General features: G+C 34.9%; 1 protein-coding gene across 1 annotated transcript in view; it reads left to right on the forward strand.

Moving 5' to 3' along the window:
• Positions 1–14,969, forward strand: part of LOC113519384 (transcriptional activator cubitus interruptus) — a 144,147-nt gene extending 129,178 nt beyond the window's left edge. Inside the window, exons 5-19 of the mRNA XM_026904446.3 lie at positions 768–860; positions 1,876–2,079; positions 2,713–2,899; positions 3,421–3,721; positions 4,470–4,664; positions 4,964–5,128; positions 5,445–5,562; positions 5,955–6,130; positions 6,362–6,460; positions 6,909–7,074; positions 7,696–7,816; positions 8,592–8,735; positions 9,584–9,845; positions 10,617–10,757; positions 11,041–14,969. Of these exons, the coding sequence (XP_026760247.2) occupies positions 768–860; positions 1,876–2,079; positions 2,713–2,899; positions 3,421–3,721; positions 4,470–4,664; positions 4,964–5,128; positions 5,445–5,562; positions 5,955–6,130; positions 6,362–6,460; positions 6,909–7,074; positions 7,696–7,816; positions 8,592–8,735; positions 9,584–9,845; positions 10,617–10,757; positions 11,041–13,200 (4,532 nt within the window). The 3' untranslated portion in view covers positions 13,201–14,969. The remainder of the gene's footprint in view (positions 1–767; positions 861–1,875; positions 2,080–2,712; positions 2,900–3,420; positions 3,722–4,469; positions 4,665–4,963; positions 5,129–5,444; positions 5,563–5,954; positions 6,131–6,361; positions 6,461–6,908; positions 7,075–7,695; positions 7,817–8,591; positions 8,736–9,583; positions 9,846–10,616; positions 10,758–11,040) is intronic.
• The last annotated feature ends 593 nt before the right edge of the window (positions 14,970–15,562 follow it).

Raw genomic sequence — 15,562 nt, forward strand, 5'->3', positions numbered from 1 at the left:
TTCATAAACGAAAAATACCCAATTTCAGTATATTTCAAACGAGAATTTATAGCAACTAAATTATATAATCCCATCGCTGTTCATGCTTCATTAACATTGGCTTTGAGGAAATGATTTGAATATTCTGTGAATATACCTACTATAGTATAATGGATAATCAGTGGTCATTGAAGTGTAACTGGGATGAACAAATTAATAAAAAGTGCCAGATTTATATTGGTTGAAAAAACGATTGGCTTTGATCTGAGAATCCCAAAACAGAATTGCAGTTCAAGCATTGTGTTTAAATTTAAAAAAGTCTTTGCTGTTCTCTTTCGAAAAGCTATGTAATGTGTAGGCAAGTATATACAAGATTTAGCCCAGGAAAACGTTTTATACCTTTTTATATTAAAACATCAGAAGTTGCTGTCCTTAAATTACTAACAATCGTTAGTATGTAGGAATGTTACACACTACAACTAGATAAAGTTGAATTTAAAAAGATTCAAATCTGAAAATTTTTGTCGTGTTTAGCTAAAATCATCCAAACTTTAACCATTCAACACGGGAGATGCAATTTATGCAATAGTGTTATTGATATTGTTATCTGTAACATAGACTTTCCTCAATCTACTCCCATAAGTAATATCTAGCCATCACAAGAAATTTTTACTATCACCAAAAAAAGACTTGTTTTAAATATCATCAAGTCTTTTCACTGCATATTATAAGTTTTAATGAAATTAATTTGTTAAGGTATTAATTTTTTTCTTTTTTATTGTTTGCAGGTTTAGAGTACTTAAGTGCAGCAAGGAGTCTACATCCAGAGCTGCATGCCAGCAGTACCCTCGCCAGTCAAGATTTTCAATTAAGTTTAGATGGTAAGACAGGAGAATATTATACTTTATTAATAATAAATGAAGGCTTATTGTTGGCTGCTACTATGCAATGATGCCATAAGTTTATAAGTTCACTATGGTCACATCTTAATGAAACTTTATTGTATTAACACCTATTTTATCTCTCATTACATTTAGTCCTCTAATATATTCATGAAAAGGTCAAATACAAAATGAGGAATTGCAAAAATACATCGTGTTCATTAGCGAAGGTTGTTATTGCTCGATAGAAGAGCATATAAGAAAAAAGATGGCTGTGTTTCGGTTTGAAGGGTGTGATATGGCGTAAATTTACAGGGTACAGAGAAATAACACCTGAGTCCTCAGGAATGGCAACGCATGGGGAGTATGATGGGCAAAACAGTATACTCTGTTATGTCCATGGTACTGCTCATGTCTATAGGCGACGGGTACCACTTTCCATCAGGTGGGCCGTCAGCTTGTTTGCCATTCTAAGTTGCATAAAAAAAAATATTCCGACATGGCGTAGAGATATCCTTTTGCTTCAAATATTTTAATTCATAGAATTATTATTGCACAATAAATACTCCAATATTTATAAGGATAAATATAAGGTTTTCATACTTCAATAATATTTCCATTAAGAAAAAGTTTACATGACTATTATTCATAAGTTATTGAATAAAACTGTACTTGTATCACATCAGCCACTAGCTGTCCACCATTGAACATAAGCCTTCCCCATAAAGGGAGTTTTCCTGTAGTTACCATGTTTAGCAGGCGTTACTTGTATATTTACACAAAATTTTAGTTTCATAATATGCCACTTGTTAAATAATAACTATCGTGAGTTACACTCTATTGTAATTGTTTATGTCGGCCTTACTCACGTTTTAAAATTCGAGGATGTCCGACTAGTTTCAGATTCAATAGCAACCCTTATTCATGAGCACGGTTCACGGCTGTATTGCGAGTAACATACTTATAAACTGCGCTTATGAAATTTAAATAAAAAATATCTCTAAAAACTTTCTAGGTTCAAGAATAGCCTCTCCCACCCGCTTGAGGTTATCAGGAGGTGCGATCGGTGCCTCAGCTAATCGTAAACGGGCGGTGTCCTGGAGTCCTTACTCGGCCGAGTCCCTCGACTTGGCAGCAGTAATCCGCGCATCGCCCGCCAGCTTGGCAGTGAGAGCGCCATCTGCCGCATCCACTGGAAGTTATGGTCACCTTAGTGCTGGTAAACTAAATTTCTATTCTTCTTTTGAACACTTCTTTCTTTTGCTTTGAATGTGAGAAATTGATATTTATGTTTCATACCTACATATGTAGGTAAGTTTATTATTATTTATGTACTTTTATTATTTAAATATGTAGATGTATACAGTTATTTTTATTGTATTATATATACAATTTTTACTGGGTATTATTTACTTAATCTTTAGCTGTACGGTTATTACCCTTGTACATTCTACAGTTTTCTTTCAGCTTCTCAAAGGTTGACTGTGAGAGATCCCTTTATGGGATAAGTCCGCTATTATATATTAAATCTTTTAAAGTATTCAGTATGAATTGTATACAATAAATATTTTACAATACAATACAATGTAATCTTATCAATGTTTTGTTTGTTATCTCTCAGTGTCTTAATGGCTCGACTCATCATCATAAAATCTGGTATGTATCATGGGCTCTGTTATGTCCATGGTACTGCTCGTGTCTATAGGCGACGGTTATCACTTTCCATCAGGTGGGCCGTCAGCTTGTTTGCCATTTTAAGTCGTATAAAAAAATAAAAAAAAAAAACTTAAAAATATACTTGTATAATAAATATTTTTATTAGATACTCTAATAACGTCTTTAATATTTCTAGGAGCGATATCACCAGCATTGTCACTGTCGCACGCGTCGCTTGCACAGCAGTTGCTGGCGAGAGGCGGCGTAGTGGGCAGCAGTGGGGTGCTGGCAGGCGGGGTGTTGCTAGACCCGGCGCACCAGCAAGCTGCGGCTGCGGCAGCACACCACGCTGCGCACGCGCATCTAGTCGCTGGAATTCACAGGTGAATTATTATTATTATTATCACTACTACCACCACTACCACTTTTGATATCGCACCAAGTGGATGAGCCAGCAATAATATCCCTTAACAGTAAACCATACCAAATATATGTTGAGAGGGGGGAAAGGGATTGTTAGTAATGCTGTCTACAAATCCCATTGCTAGTAATATACCCTGTCAGGTCGACTTCCACGTGGATCCCCCTGGAAACTGACCTGCTTTTTCATCTCACCTATCATCCTTTACTAATGCCCCGTCAGCGTATAGCACAAGCGGGATCACTATTCCATTTTGACCCATTATAATTACGAGTACATGTCCTCTGAAGCACAAAGCAATTAGCAATAATTTTAAACGAATCAAATATTTTTTTTTTTTATTTATTTTATATTAACTTTGAAACATTCAGTAATTTCATAATATTTGGTTTAAGGCCTCAAAAGATAAGCAAACTCACTTTCACATTTAAAATATTAGTAAGTGTTTTTTAAAACTACATAATGCCATTTTTTTGTCATCAGATCTCACATATCATCTCCAACTCAACTTCTAATGGGTACACCAGTCGATGTCAGACCAGGTTTGGGACTAGACGGGACACCGCCACAGCATATGCAGCAACCGCCTCAACCAGAAGTGACCAGCATAATGGAAGCTGATAGTGCCTCAAATATAATACAGAGGAAATCACCACAGAGCCTTATGAATAGAGATAATCATCACAGCAATAAGCCATTGACAGCAGCAGCAGAAAGCACCGTCCACGATGGAGTGGACTCCAAAGATGAACCCGGAGATTTTATTGAGACGAACTGTCATTGGGTGAGTGTTATGTAAAGTAATTAAAAAAAAAGTCCATCGTAGTTCAACAATAATTGTTAGGATTCTGTTAAAGATCTTGAAATTTGGGTCCATTTAATGGCTTAGGCTAAAGTTATCGCAAAACAGAAGGATGCCGAACCTACTGGTTAAAAGATCTAAGGTAGTGCTTCAGAATTACTACCAGATTCCTTTTCAGGAAGGCGTTGAACGATGTTAAGATTGCCATTCTGATCGCCAACCTCCGGTAGAAGATGGTACCTTAAGAAGAATGGCTTAGAATTTTTTAGAAAAAAAATTACATGTACAAATCAGTTCTTCATTTTATCCATTATCAAAGTCACTAATATCTGTAACTCTAATGATCGCAACAGATTAATATAAAACAAATTAATATAAATTAATAATAACAATAATTAACTTCAAAATGAAGTTAATTATTGTTATTATTAATTTATAAAATCTAGAGATTCCCGTAGATATATAGACATATAATTTATTTGCATTACTTACAGCACACAAATCACAAGACATAAACATAAAATGCGAGATAATATATGTTTACCATTACCGTACATAAGTTTTTTTGATATTACTATAGTGACGAACCAGCATAGGGCTCGTTTGATGGTAAACGGTGTTACCGTAGCTTTTAGATCCCAGAGATGTCACCCGCATGTTACCGACCCTTAACAGAGTTTAATACTATGATGTATTAAAATTACGAGTAAAATTTTGTCTTTTATTTCAGGTGGACTGCAAATTAGAGTTTCCAACTCAAGATGACTTGGTGAAACATATAAATACAGATCACATTCATGCTAGCAAAAAGGCCTTCGTCTGTCGCTGGGTTGGCTGTTCCCGTGATGAAAAGCCATTTAAAGCCCAATACATGTTGGTTGTGCATATGAGGAGACATACGGGAGAAAAACCCCATAAGTGCACTGTAAGTATACTTCTATGATGTAATTGCCTTCTACAATAATAATACTTTTGGCACTTTAATAAATTATCATAATGTCACATTATGATTAAATTTAATGATTCCAATACTTGTCAGCACTGAAGTACTTAGTATTAAAAAAAAAACGTATAGACTCCAAAATTTTGGTACTACAGAGGGTACTACATAGTATGAGATCTAAGAATACAGTCATTAAAAATTTAATGTCTCTGGACAGAAGATGATTTTAGACATTTTATTTTTTTAACTAACTTGACATGTATTGCCTCTTGTATTTCCAGTTCGAAGGATGTTGCAAAGCGTATTCACGTCTGGAAAACCTAAAAACCCACCTTCGGAGTCACACAGGAGAAAAGCCATATACATGCGAGTATCCTGGTTGTGCGAAAGCCTTCTCTAACGCCAGCGATAGGGCGAAACATCAAAACAGGACACATAGTAATGAGGTGAGTAAGAAATCAGTATCGTTATAATAAAAGGTGATGGCTAAATTTCGCCTTAGATCTTGATAATATATTAAGAAGGCCAGTCGGCTTTCATGGCGTCATAATTATCACTAATGGCTTTGAAATTCTGTTTCTTATTTTTTTTTTATTTGAATTATACTATTTCAGTGTTTACTGCTAAGTGTAAACTTGGTATCATATTGGTAACCGTTAACTTACAATGCTTCAACTACTTTACCCAGTATCATAAAACGTTAGTTTACTATCTCGTAGTTTACGTACTCGTAGATTAGTAAAATCTTAATTTGTTTTTCAGAAACCATACGTGTGCAAAGCACCAGGTTGTACGAAGAGGTACACTGACCCATCATCGCTTCGGAAACACGTGAAAACCGTTCATGGTGCTGAATTCTACGCCAGTAAGAAACATAAAGGTACCTTGAGTTTGTTTGTCGATTATATCGCTGTAAGAGTTTGTTATGTAAGGAAGACTTTAATCACTTTTTTTTATGCAACTTAGAATGCCAAACAAGCTGAAGGTCCAGGTGATGGAAAGTGGTAACCATCGTCTATAGACATGAGCAGTACCATGGTCATAACAGTTTCGCCCATGATACCCCACATACGTTGCCATTCCTAAGGACTTAGGTGTTATTCCTCTATACCCTGCAAATTCACTATCATATTTCACCCTTCAAACCGAAACACAGCCATGCAAACACAGTTGCTTCACGGTTGAAGCAGAAATAGGACAGAGGCGCCCAAGCAAACGACTTTTGTACAAAGTCTTCCTGTGGTATAACTTTTGAAAAATCTTTTACTACAGGTTGTAGCCGAGGAGATGACTCTGCAGAATCAGGAGGTGGAGGAGCGGGTTCTTCTCCACGTTCAGAAGAAGGTGGAGTGGCTGTTGGTGTTAGAGGCCACACATCCTCAGCATCAGTCAAGAGCGAAAGTCCAGCATCACCACTGCCTCTTGGCTTACATACTCCTGCGCATCAGGTGAATAACTTACCTCTTTAATTTATACTAGTGCTAAAATGAGATCAAATATTTCTTTTAAGAATTGATTAACTAGTTATTGCAAATTGTATTGGATACCCAAATGGGTTCATGCTTTTATGTCAAATGTATACTTAACAAACTTAGTACTTACTTCAATAACATAATATATACGTAAATTAAGTCCTCTACCACATACGTGTCTTTTATATAATCGTTTGAATATTCCAGTTGTCTGCCCAGTGTGGTGGGGAGCTGGACTTCGGTGGTGCTGGTCTCGGTGGGTTCAGTGACGAGAATGGTGCTCCATACTTTAGGTTAGACGGAGAGGTAAGTTATCTCATCAAGAATATTCTTTTTCCAAAGGTCATTTTTTTTTATTTTTATTACTTTATTCTTTGAATTTTGAAGACGTTAAATGGGTCTGAAATTTTTGTTAGTTCTTTTTGTACTACGAAGGTGGCAAACAATACAGCTTGTTTGTTGGTAAACGGTTACTGCAACGTACGCGTTGCTAACCCTGAAGAAACCTTAATAAACTCTTTTTGAAGAACCCCATGCTGTAGTCTCTAAGGATCTGAAAAGAAAGATGTTATATCTCTGTACTCTGTAAATTCTCCGTGAATACATTTTGGCAGAAATTCCCTACTTCAGGAACTTCAGTACGAAATTTCATTATACATAAACCACCAGTTTCGATTATGCGTGAATCAGCCAATCAATAGTATATTACAATGGAAACGTATTCCGTTTTCTAATGCGTAATTGTTGTTTTAAGGTGGAACAAGAAGTGGTGGGTGAAGTTGGTCAGTTACCACTGATGCTTCGCGCTATGGTCGCCATTGGTGAACCCCGAGCTCACCATCACACACCACGATTCGGTAACAACAAAATGGGAGTTGGAAGGCTGATGCCTCCTGGACATGGCGCTGATATTGGTGGAGGTATGTATTCAGTCATGTATGTATGCCGTATGGTCCCAGAATAGAATGGGCCTCCGCTTCCATTCCCGTGGGTGTCGTAAGTGATAAAGGGAATTTAAAGATTTAGGGGTAATGAAGCAGCGTCTCTCTTAACTTGAATATCATTGAGGCCTATCTGCGGTTGCCATTTCGTCTGCCAAGCATGGTAACTAATGGCAAAACCCCTCAAGGGAAAGACTTATGTTCAAAAGTGGAGAGACGGCTGATATGATAATGTAAATAAGAAATTAGAATCATTCATTTACATAGTACAAACTTTTGTATTAATATTTAACATAAAAATATGGTTTTAGCTTCTGTTGCTCTTATTATTTACAGACATTTTTCTAATTTTTTTTATATTACTACGATTTTAGGATACAATTTTTTTAACCTTACCAATCAAGTTCAGTGGAAAAGAACTAGTAAGAAACTAAACTGTTTTTAACAGATTTAAAAAAGGAGGCTGTTCTGAAATCGACTTACATTGTTTGTGTACATAGCACCATATTATCAGATTATATTTTTTTTTACAAATTAAAATGATGAACAAGCTTTCCTGATGAAAAAGAATATAAAAAAAATATTTATGAATATTCACAGGCGGCATCCCAGGACGTACGGAACTGGGTAATACAGCTGTAACTGTAGAACTAAAAACGGGCGCTCCCAACACCAGGCGAGACTCTGGCATATCTTCTGGAAGTAGTCTCTATAGTGCAAGGTAAGTTGCTAATCAAATAATTGGCTGTGAGAATATAATAGACAGCAAATTATATAAGACACAAAATAAAATTTTGTGTATTTTCTTTTTAACTGCGGTTGTTAATCCGCCTGCCAAGCGTGGCAACTACGGGAAAAACTCCCCAATGGGGAGGGTTATGTTCAGCAGTAGACACTTAACGGCTGATATGATGAGGATAAGAAAACAGCCATAACCATAGTCGAAGAACAAAGGATATAACATAAAACCGACCTTAACTAACATAAATGCATTTTTTTCTTTATTAATTCTAATTAACTACTAAATTGTCCTGGCCGCGTATCAAATCCAGAACATTATAGAAATGTAAATTGGATTCTTTTTTCGCACCAAGCCTCTCATTTGGGCCGTTGTGCGTATGAGCCGTGGCTAGTACAGCCAGCCAAGATCCGTCCAAAAGCACCGAAGTTTCCCTGGATTACGTGAGCAGCCGTTTCGTCAAAACAATTTAGACATAGAGGGCTGTCTGTGGCCTCTATTGTGTATAAATATTTATTTAATGGCATTTAAATAGCCGATTAAATTCCCTATCATTGTCTTAAAGTAGTCTTTACTATCTAAATATAACCAGAACCTTATTTACGCAAAGCAACCTGCCCGCCACTTTGCCACAGAAGCTGTCAATTATAAAATTATAATACTGCTAAATGGGTCTAATGGACAGAAGTACTGCATTTAGGTATAAGCAGATATTTAGGAGTTTCTAAATGTAATTTAATTATTTTTGTATTGCTAGGTCATCAGATATATCCCGTAAGAGCAGCCAAGCGTCAGTCGTGTCTGGGGCGGTGGCTACAACAGCGGGCGTAGTCACGGCGCAACGACTAGTTACGCAGCAAACCGCGGTTTATGATCAATTATCACCTGATAGCAGTCGAAGGTATGTATATCATTATTTAGTTTAATACATAGATAGATAGATAATTTATTTGCATTACTTACAACACACAAATTACAGTACAAACATACACATAATACAGACATACACAGTAAAGGAAATTAAAAAATTAAAAAACAAAAAAAAAAAACAAAAAGCAAAATATAAAAACAACATTTTCCTTTTTTCATGCGGGCCATAGTAACAAAAAAGGTAATAGCTTTATTACACTTTACTTCAACTACTATTCTCTTCACAGAATGCTTTGCTTTGTAATAATCCTTTATATAGATAATAGAACATTTCGCCTTATCTAAAGGCATGCAAATTTAGTATTATAATTTAGTGGCTTACGTATATTAATTATTACGGTAGAGTATCACAGTACATTCTCTATATCTATGGCTCCATACCCATGGTACTTCTGTCTCTTCGTCTATTCACCTATTCATGTTTTTTATTTCTAAATACAAACGTCCTATTACTTTGTACCCAGTTACTTTATTGCCACATTCTCTTAAAATTTTCTAAATGCAAATAGTTGTACTCATAGATACATGGCCTAGTTCACATATATAAGGATAGTAAATTTATTGAATTTTTTATTTCAAACTATTATTGATGTTATTCATATCTATTATTATTGTTTTCTATATCTTGAAAAATATTTAACATTTCTAGTTTACCCTTAATTTTTATATTTTCTGTAATGCCTTTTTATATAAGAAACTTAATTATTTAAAGTGCGGTAGCCTGACCTTTATAACACAGGATTTTCCTAGCAAGGAGGCCAGAGATACTTACTGTAAATCAATATTAATCTATAATTAAAATTTTGATAAAATTTTTAGATCTAGTCAAGTATCTTGCGTGGGTTACGCTCCACCGCCATCCTCGGCTCTCGCTGCTGTTCAAGCTGTCAGAACGTCTCAAGGAAATCAGGCGGTCCTCCTCCGAGGAGTAACATGCTCGGAAGTGAGAGCTGAAGAATTGGCGTTGGAGCTGGATCCAAATGTTCAGGTCAAGGAGGAAGCGAGACGCCTCTCTGAACAGTCCAATCTGAGTGACCAAACCCAAGCGTATCAGGCGTACCCGTGTGGTACTGATGATGTGGTAAGTAAACATTTATCTAATCTAATTAATAATAATTTAAATAATCTAGAGGTCAAACCCTTTATCGGTCAAAGTTGTAAAAAGTTAGTATTTATAGTCCTTACTAACTATACTTATTTTTGACTATTTTGCTAGTAAAAAGTATAGTTCTTTTTTTGTTATCACTTAGTCTTTTTGACTGATTAAGAATTCTTATGCGATGGAATAAAAGATTGTACTATAAATTTAAATACTAAAAAGACTTAATTTTAAAGTAGTATATAAATATATTAGCAAACCATCACGCAATTATTAGTAATCCAATTTGTGCAAGTTTCCGTACAAATTTTTAGAGTAAATTTTCCATACAAACCTAAAAAATGAATCTAAAACCACTTTAAAGCAGTTCTAGTAGAAATTAGATAAATATCTTATATTTTATAAGAATTGGCCATATTGGGGCCACACCTTATAAAATATCTTATATTTTATAAGGTGTGGCCCCAGTTTAGAATAGGCCACCTCTTCCTTTCCCGCGGGTGTCGTAAGAGGCGACTTAGGGAGCTTAATGGTCAAGGGATGGGCAGCAGAGTCCCTCTTAAAACATCTCTAAAAGTCTAATTGCGGCTGCCAACTTGCCTATCAAGCGTGGAAATTACTGACAAAGCTCCCCTCATAGGAAAGGCTTATGTTCAGCAGTGGACAGCTGATATGATAATTATATCAAAATTATTCAAATTTATTTCAATACTATATAATTAAAAAAAAATCTTTTTGTTTAACCCTTTTCAGGGCGATGCTCCATTCGCATTCAAAACAGAAAATGATCACGACGCTGTGACGTACAAGGAGTCTCGTTCAAACTCCACGAATACTGTGGTAATCACCACTGCCCAGGTCCATCATCCCAATCAAGAAGTCAACCTGGAACAGGTATATAATACTACAACTACTTATACCTTTTGTATATATTGATGATTATGTTATTACATATGAGTGTATGTATATAATTAAATTTCATATAATTGATTTTGTATAAACTTAAGTTTGTCTAGTTCTTTTTGTTTGTATTGTACACCGCTCTATCCGCTGACATTGATGCTCCTTTCCAATTTAGGTTTGCTGAAAAAGAACTTTTGTACATTTGTCATACTTTCTATGTGTAAAATAATGTATAAATAAAGAAATAATATGTTTTTGTTTTTTTTTTCCACAGGTCGCAGAAGGAGAAATGGTGGAAAATAAGCTGGTAATACCAGATGAAATGATGCAATATCTTAACCAATCAATATTGGGAACCGAATCGGTAGTACCAGCAAAAACTGAATCCACCAATCCACCTGATCCAGAAGTGACCAATAAAGACAATAATATTGCAACCAAAGACAATACAAGCAGTGAAATACAAAACACAAACAATTCCAGTGATAAAATCAGTGAAGTAGCGACTAGTGACGATTCTCTACTCAAAAACTTAGGTGCCATAGGAAGTGATCTCAATATAAGTGATATTCCAGTCGATTTAAGATCATTAGACGTTAGCATGTCGGGTAATAGTGGCTCTCTTTTAGTTACTAAATCACCAGATGACAAAAATCCTCTCCAAGAACAAGTTATTCCTGAAATTAGCACAGAGAAATGTGAACAAGACTATTCACAACCAGCAAATAGTATTGCTACAAATAATCCATTACAGTCATTACAGACGATGGCGGCAAATCAGACGGAACACTCCAGGATGAGAGTAAATACTTTACCTCAAAAGCAAAATCAAATGAGTCCAAAAGCAAAGGGTTCCCAAAACCCAAGCCCACAAAGTATGCCACATAACATGATGAGTCCGCAAAGTTTACCGCACATGGCAATGAGTCCAAGAAGTGTATTGAGTCCCCATAATATGTCTCATAGTGTAATGAGTCCGCCGAGCGTGTATAACGTGATGAGTCCACAAAGTGTCATGAGTGTCATGTCACCCCAACATAACGCAATGAGCCCGCAAAGTATGCAGAGCCTGATGAGTCCGCAAATGCCACAAATGATGATGAGTCCTCGTCATAACAATGTTGGTAGTCCAATGTCTCAAAATATGGCAAGCCCTATGATGAATATGGCAAGTCCTATGGCTCAAAATATAGCCAGCCCTATGAGTCATGGTATGCCAAGTCCGATGCATCCTGGCCTTCAAAGTCCCATGGCTCAAGGCGCAGTAAATCCAATGGCACAAAATATTCCAAACATGGCAATGAATGCACCGACACCGACACAAAATCAAAATATGGTTATAAATATGAATATGAATGGAGCAACTCAAATGCAACCTGTGCCTCCAAATTATATAAAAAATTCACATCAAAATTGTAATCCCAAAGTAGCAAATAGAAATAATGTCCCTACTCAATATCAGAATCAAACTTATAATCAAATGCCACCGTTTGCAATGCAGAATCAGCAAAATGTCAACTTAAGAAATCAAAATATGCAGCAGTATCCAATGATGCAGCAATACAATCAAAATCAAATGCCTGTTTTACACCAAATGCCTCCAAATCAGCAGAATATGGTCTACAATAACAATCAGATGGTAAATTATTCACAATCAATTAATTATCAGAGCCAAAGCAATCAGATACATCCGTTGCAGATGTCAAGATCGTCAGTAATGAGTGTGGACAATAGTGGGAACATGAGCAGGGGGGCGATAAATAACTATTGTGATCAACAGAGTCAAATGCAAAATGTTCAATACAGTCAAAATATGCAGTACCCTCAACCACCGCCTTATAATTCTGTTGTAAATCCAGGTGTAAATGCGCCTAATGTCATGGGTCCACCACCACCAAAGAATAATCATCAGTATAACCAAGCAATGATGAACAATAACCAGTATTATAACCATCAGAGACCATACAATCAATGGGACTATCCCGGTAATCAATTTAACAAACACAACATGCAGAAGTCTGTTCAGAATTCTGTAAATATGTCCACGGGAAGTCAGAAGCCAAATTGTGTTACTAGGGCATCTTCAAATTGTAATCAGATGATGAAAAATGGTGATCAGCAAACAGATTGTAGTATGAATAGTTTGAGAAGTGGGAATAACCAGCAAGCAAGCGATGTTCAGGTTTGGGATATATCTCAGTCGCAGATAGAAGCAACGAATGGTAGGAAGAAGAATCAAAATAGTAGCATGCGCCAAGAAACCTATCAGAGGACGCTAGAATACGTGGAGAATTGCGAAAATTGGAAGAGTTCTGAAATGGTGTCGAGCAGCACTCACCCCCCACAGGGCGGTGACAACATGGTTGTGAATGATCTCCAGACGTCACTATCTTCGTTTTATGAAGAAAATCAGTACCTCCAGATGATTCAGTAGGTTAATTGTAAAATATATTCTAAAACTTCGCTGAGTTACGCGAAATTATATACATTTGTACATCATTGAAAGCTCTTGATAATTTAATATAAATAAATAGTATATTTAGCTAAATACTGGGCAATATTTTGATACTAGCTTTTACCCTTGACTTTGTCTGCGTGACCAAGATATATTCACCAATCAAATATGAACCTATATTCTACAATCCCATATAGCATGTTTATATCCAATTTCATAGAGATTGATTAAGCCGTCAAGGCGCCAATGTCTAACAAATGATCAAACAAAGTCACTTTTACGTTTATAATATTATTTAAAACTCTATTAGAGTTAAGCTGGCCTTTGTACATTTTTTTGTACATTCCTCTGTCATATTTTTATAAATAACTGGTGTGTACAATAAAGAATTGAATAAATAAATAAATAAAATATTAAATCTCTATACTATCAATTCTGTCTGTTCCCTAACAATTTAATATTTAATAATTTGCTGTCTTTGCCGTATCTATATCGGGAATATCATCGGTCCTTTTCACTTTTACTCAGGGAACTGAGTAAAAATTATTACAATTTTTTTATTATTAGTAAACATCGTATATATAAGATGAAATCTAAATTAATGTTTTGTCAGTGCAACTAAACATTTTATCATTATACATATTATATTTTAACGCCCTTCCAATTTTTTTTTACATCAATATTTGTGACCACAGACAGACGTAATCCTCTATGTTTGTGAGGAAACGTCTTCAGAAACGGTCAAGTCAGAGGAGTATAATTCTTGGTATATTTATATTTCTTGGAAAGCAGGAAAGCAGGAATATTTATATTTCTTGGTCGAAACCCTGTAAACACTTTTACTCATTCAATTTTACTCTTTGCATTTTGGAGGGGCGTGCCATGTTATTGTGGACAATTTATAATTATTTCGATTTAACCTGTATAATCTAAAGGAAATTGCTTGTTTGACGTTGTCCTACTTGGTGGTAGAAAGTAAAGGTTGTTAAACTGTTTTGGAGACTGATTATTTATAAATTTATAATAATGTTAGTTCAATACAATTTATAAGTACACACAGTACAAGATCATTGTTTTTAATAAAAGACACTTGCGTATTGAATAATCATGTAAATATTGTAACTGTTTCGCCGTCTTCCACGATAATGAATTTTTTACTGTTAAGCATTTATATATAAAATTATTTAAGTATATCACTTAAGTGCCTTATGTACATAGTGTACAAAATTAACAAGGATTTCTATCTACAAGGGAGTTTAATATGTGCCTCTACGAATTGTTAAGACTAAAATGTGTTTTATGCCTTTAAATTAGAGATGATATTGTCTATTTAGCGTGTAACCTCTGAGATTATTAGATAAAATAAATAAAAATTGTACAAATACTTAGTGAACATTTTTCTAGCATTTTTACAGTGTTGTTGAATTAGAATTAGCTATACTTAATTTTATATTAAAATCTTAGCTTGTAATATAAATTATAAAGCAATATAAAACATCCGTACTGTTTGTAAGACATCGAATCTCCTAGTTTAGAGTTTTATGAGATTATTAGAGTTAAGTATTTGTTAATTAATTTTTATTTAAATACATAAATGAATGATCAACGCACAAAATAATTGTAATAGATTGAAGTTATAAGTGTATTTTGTAATAAATTATTGTTTTTGTAATGTTGTAAAGAAACAATCTAGTACATCTCTGACAATATTTTAATGAAATTATTAAATAAAATTTCTTATTAAAGAATCTTTTTTTGTTTATTTTTCATTAGTTTTTAATGATCCATTATTTTTTAAGTATATTCGTGATCAGGATATACCGAATGGCTGAGATTGGTTAGTTAGAAAGGTTACCTGTATGTTTCCATCTTAAGTTAAAACAAACAATACATATTTACGAAATTTAATTGTATAATATTGATGGATTGGTTTGGTGATTAACGTGAACGAATAGAATGACGTGGGATTTTAATTATTAAGATAATATACAACTTAGAATGGTGGAAAGTGTCAACCGTCGTCTATAGACATGAGCAGTACCATGGACATAACATTTCACCCATGATACCTCCCATGCATTGCCATTTCTGAGGACTCGGATGTTATTCCTCTGTACCCTGTAAATTCACGCCATATCCCACCCTTCAAACCGAAACACAGCCATGCAAACACAACTGCTTCCCGGTAGAAACACGAATGGGACAGAGGTATCCAAGCAATCGACTTTTGTACAAAGTAATTCATATTATTACTATTATTATTACCCTCTGGTAATTAATATTATTATTTAATAGAAGTTTTATAACAATAATTAATTACAATTATTATAAAACTATTAGT

Source organism: Galleria mellonella, unplaced genomic scaffold (assembly GCF_026898425.1).
Source record: "Galleria mellonella isolate WM207_F2 unplaced genomic scaffold, CSIRO_AGI_GalMel_v1 utg352, whole genome shotgun sequence".
NCBI classification, from domain to species: Eukaryota; Metazoa; Arthropoda; class Insecta; order Lepidoptera; family Pyralidae; genus Galleria; species Galleria mellonella.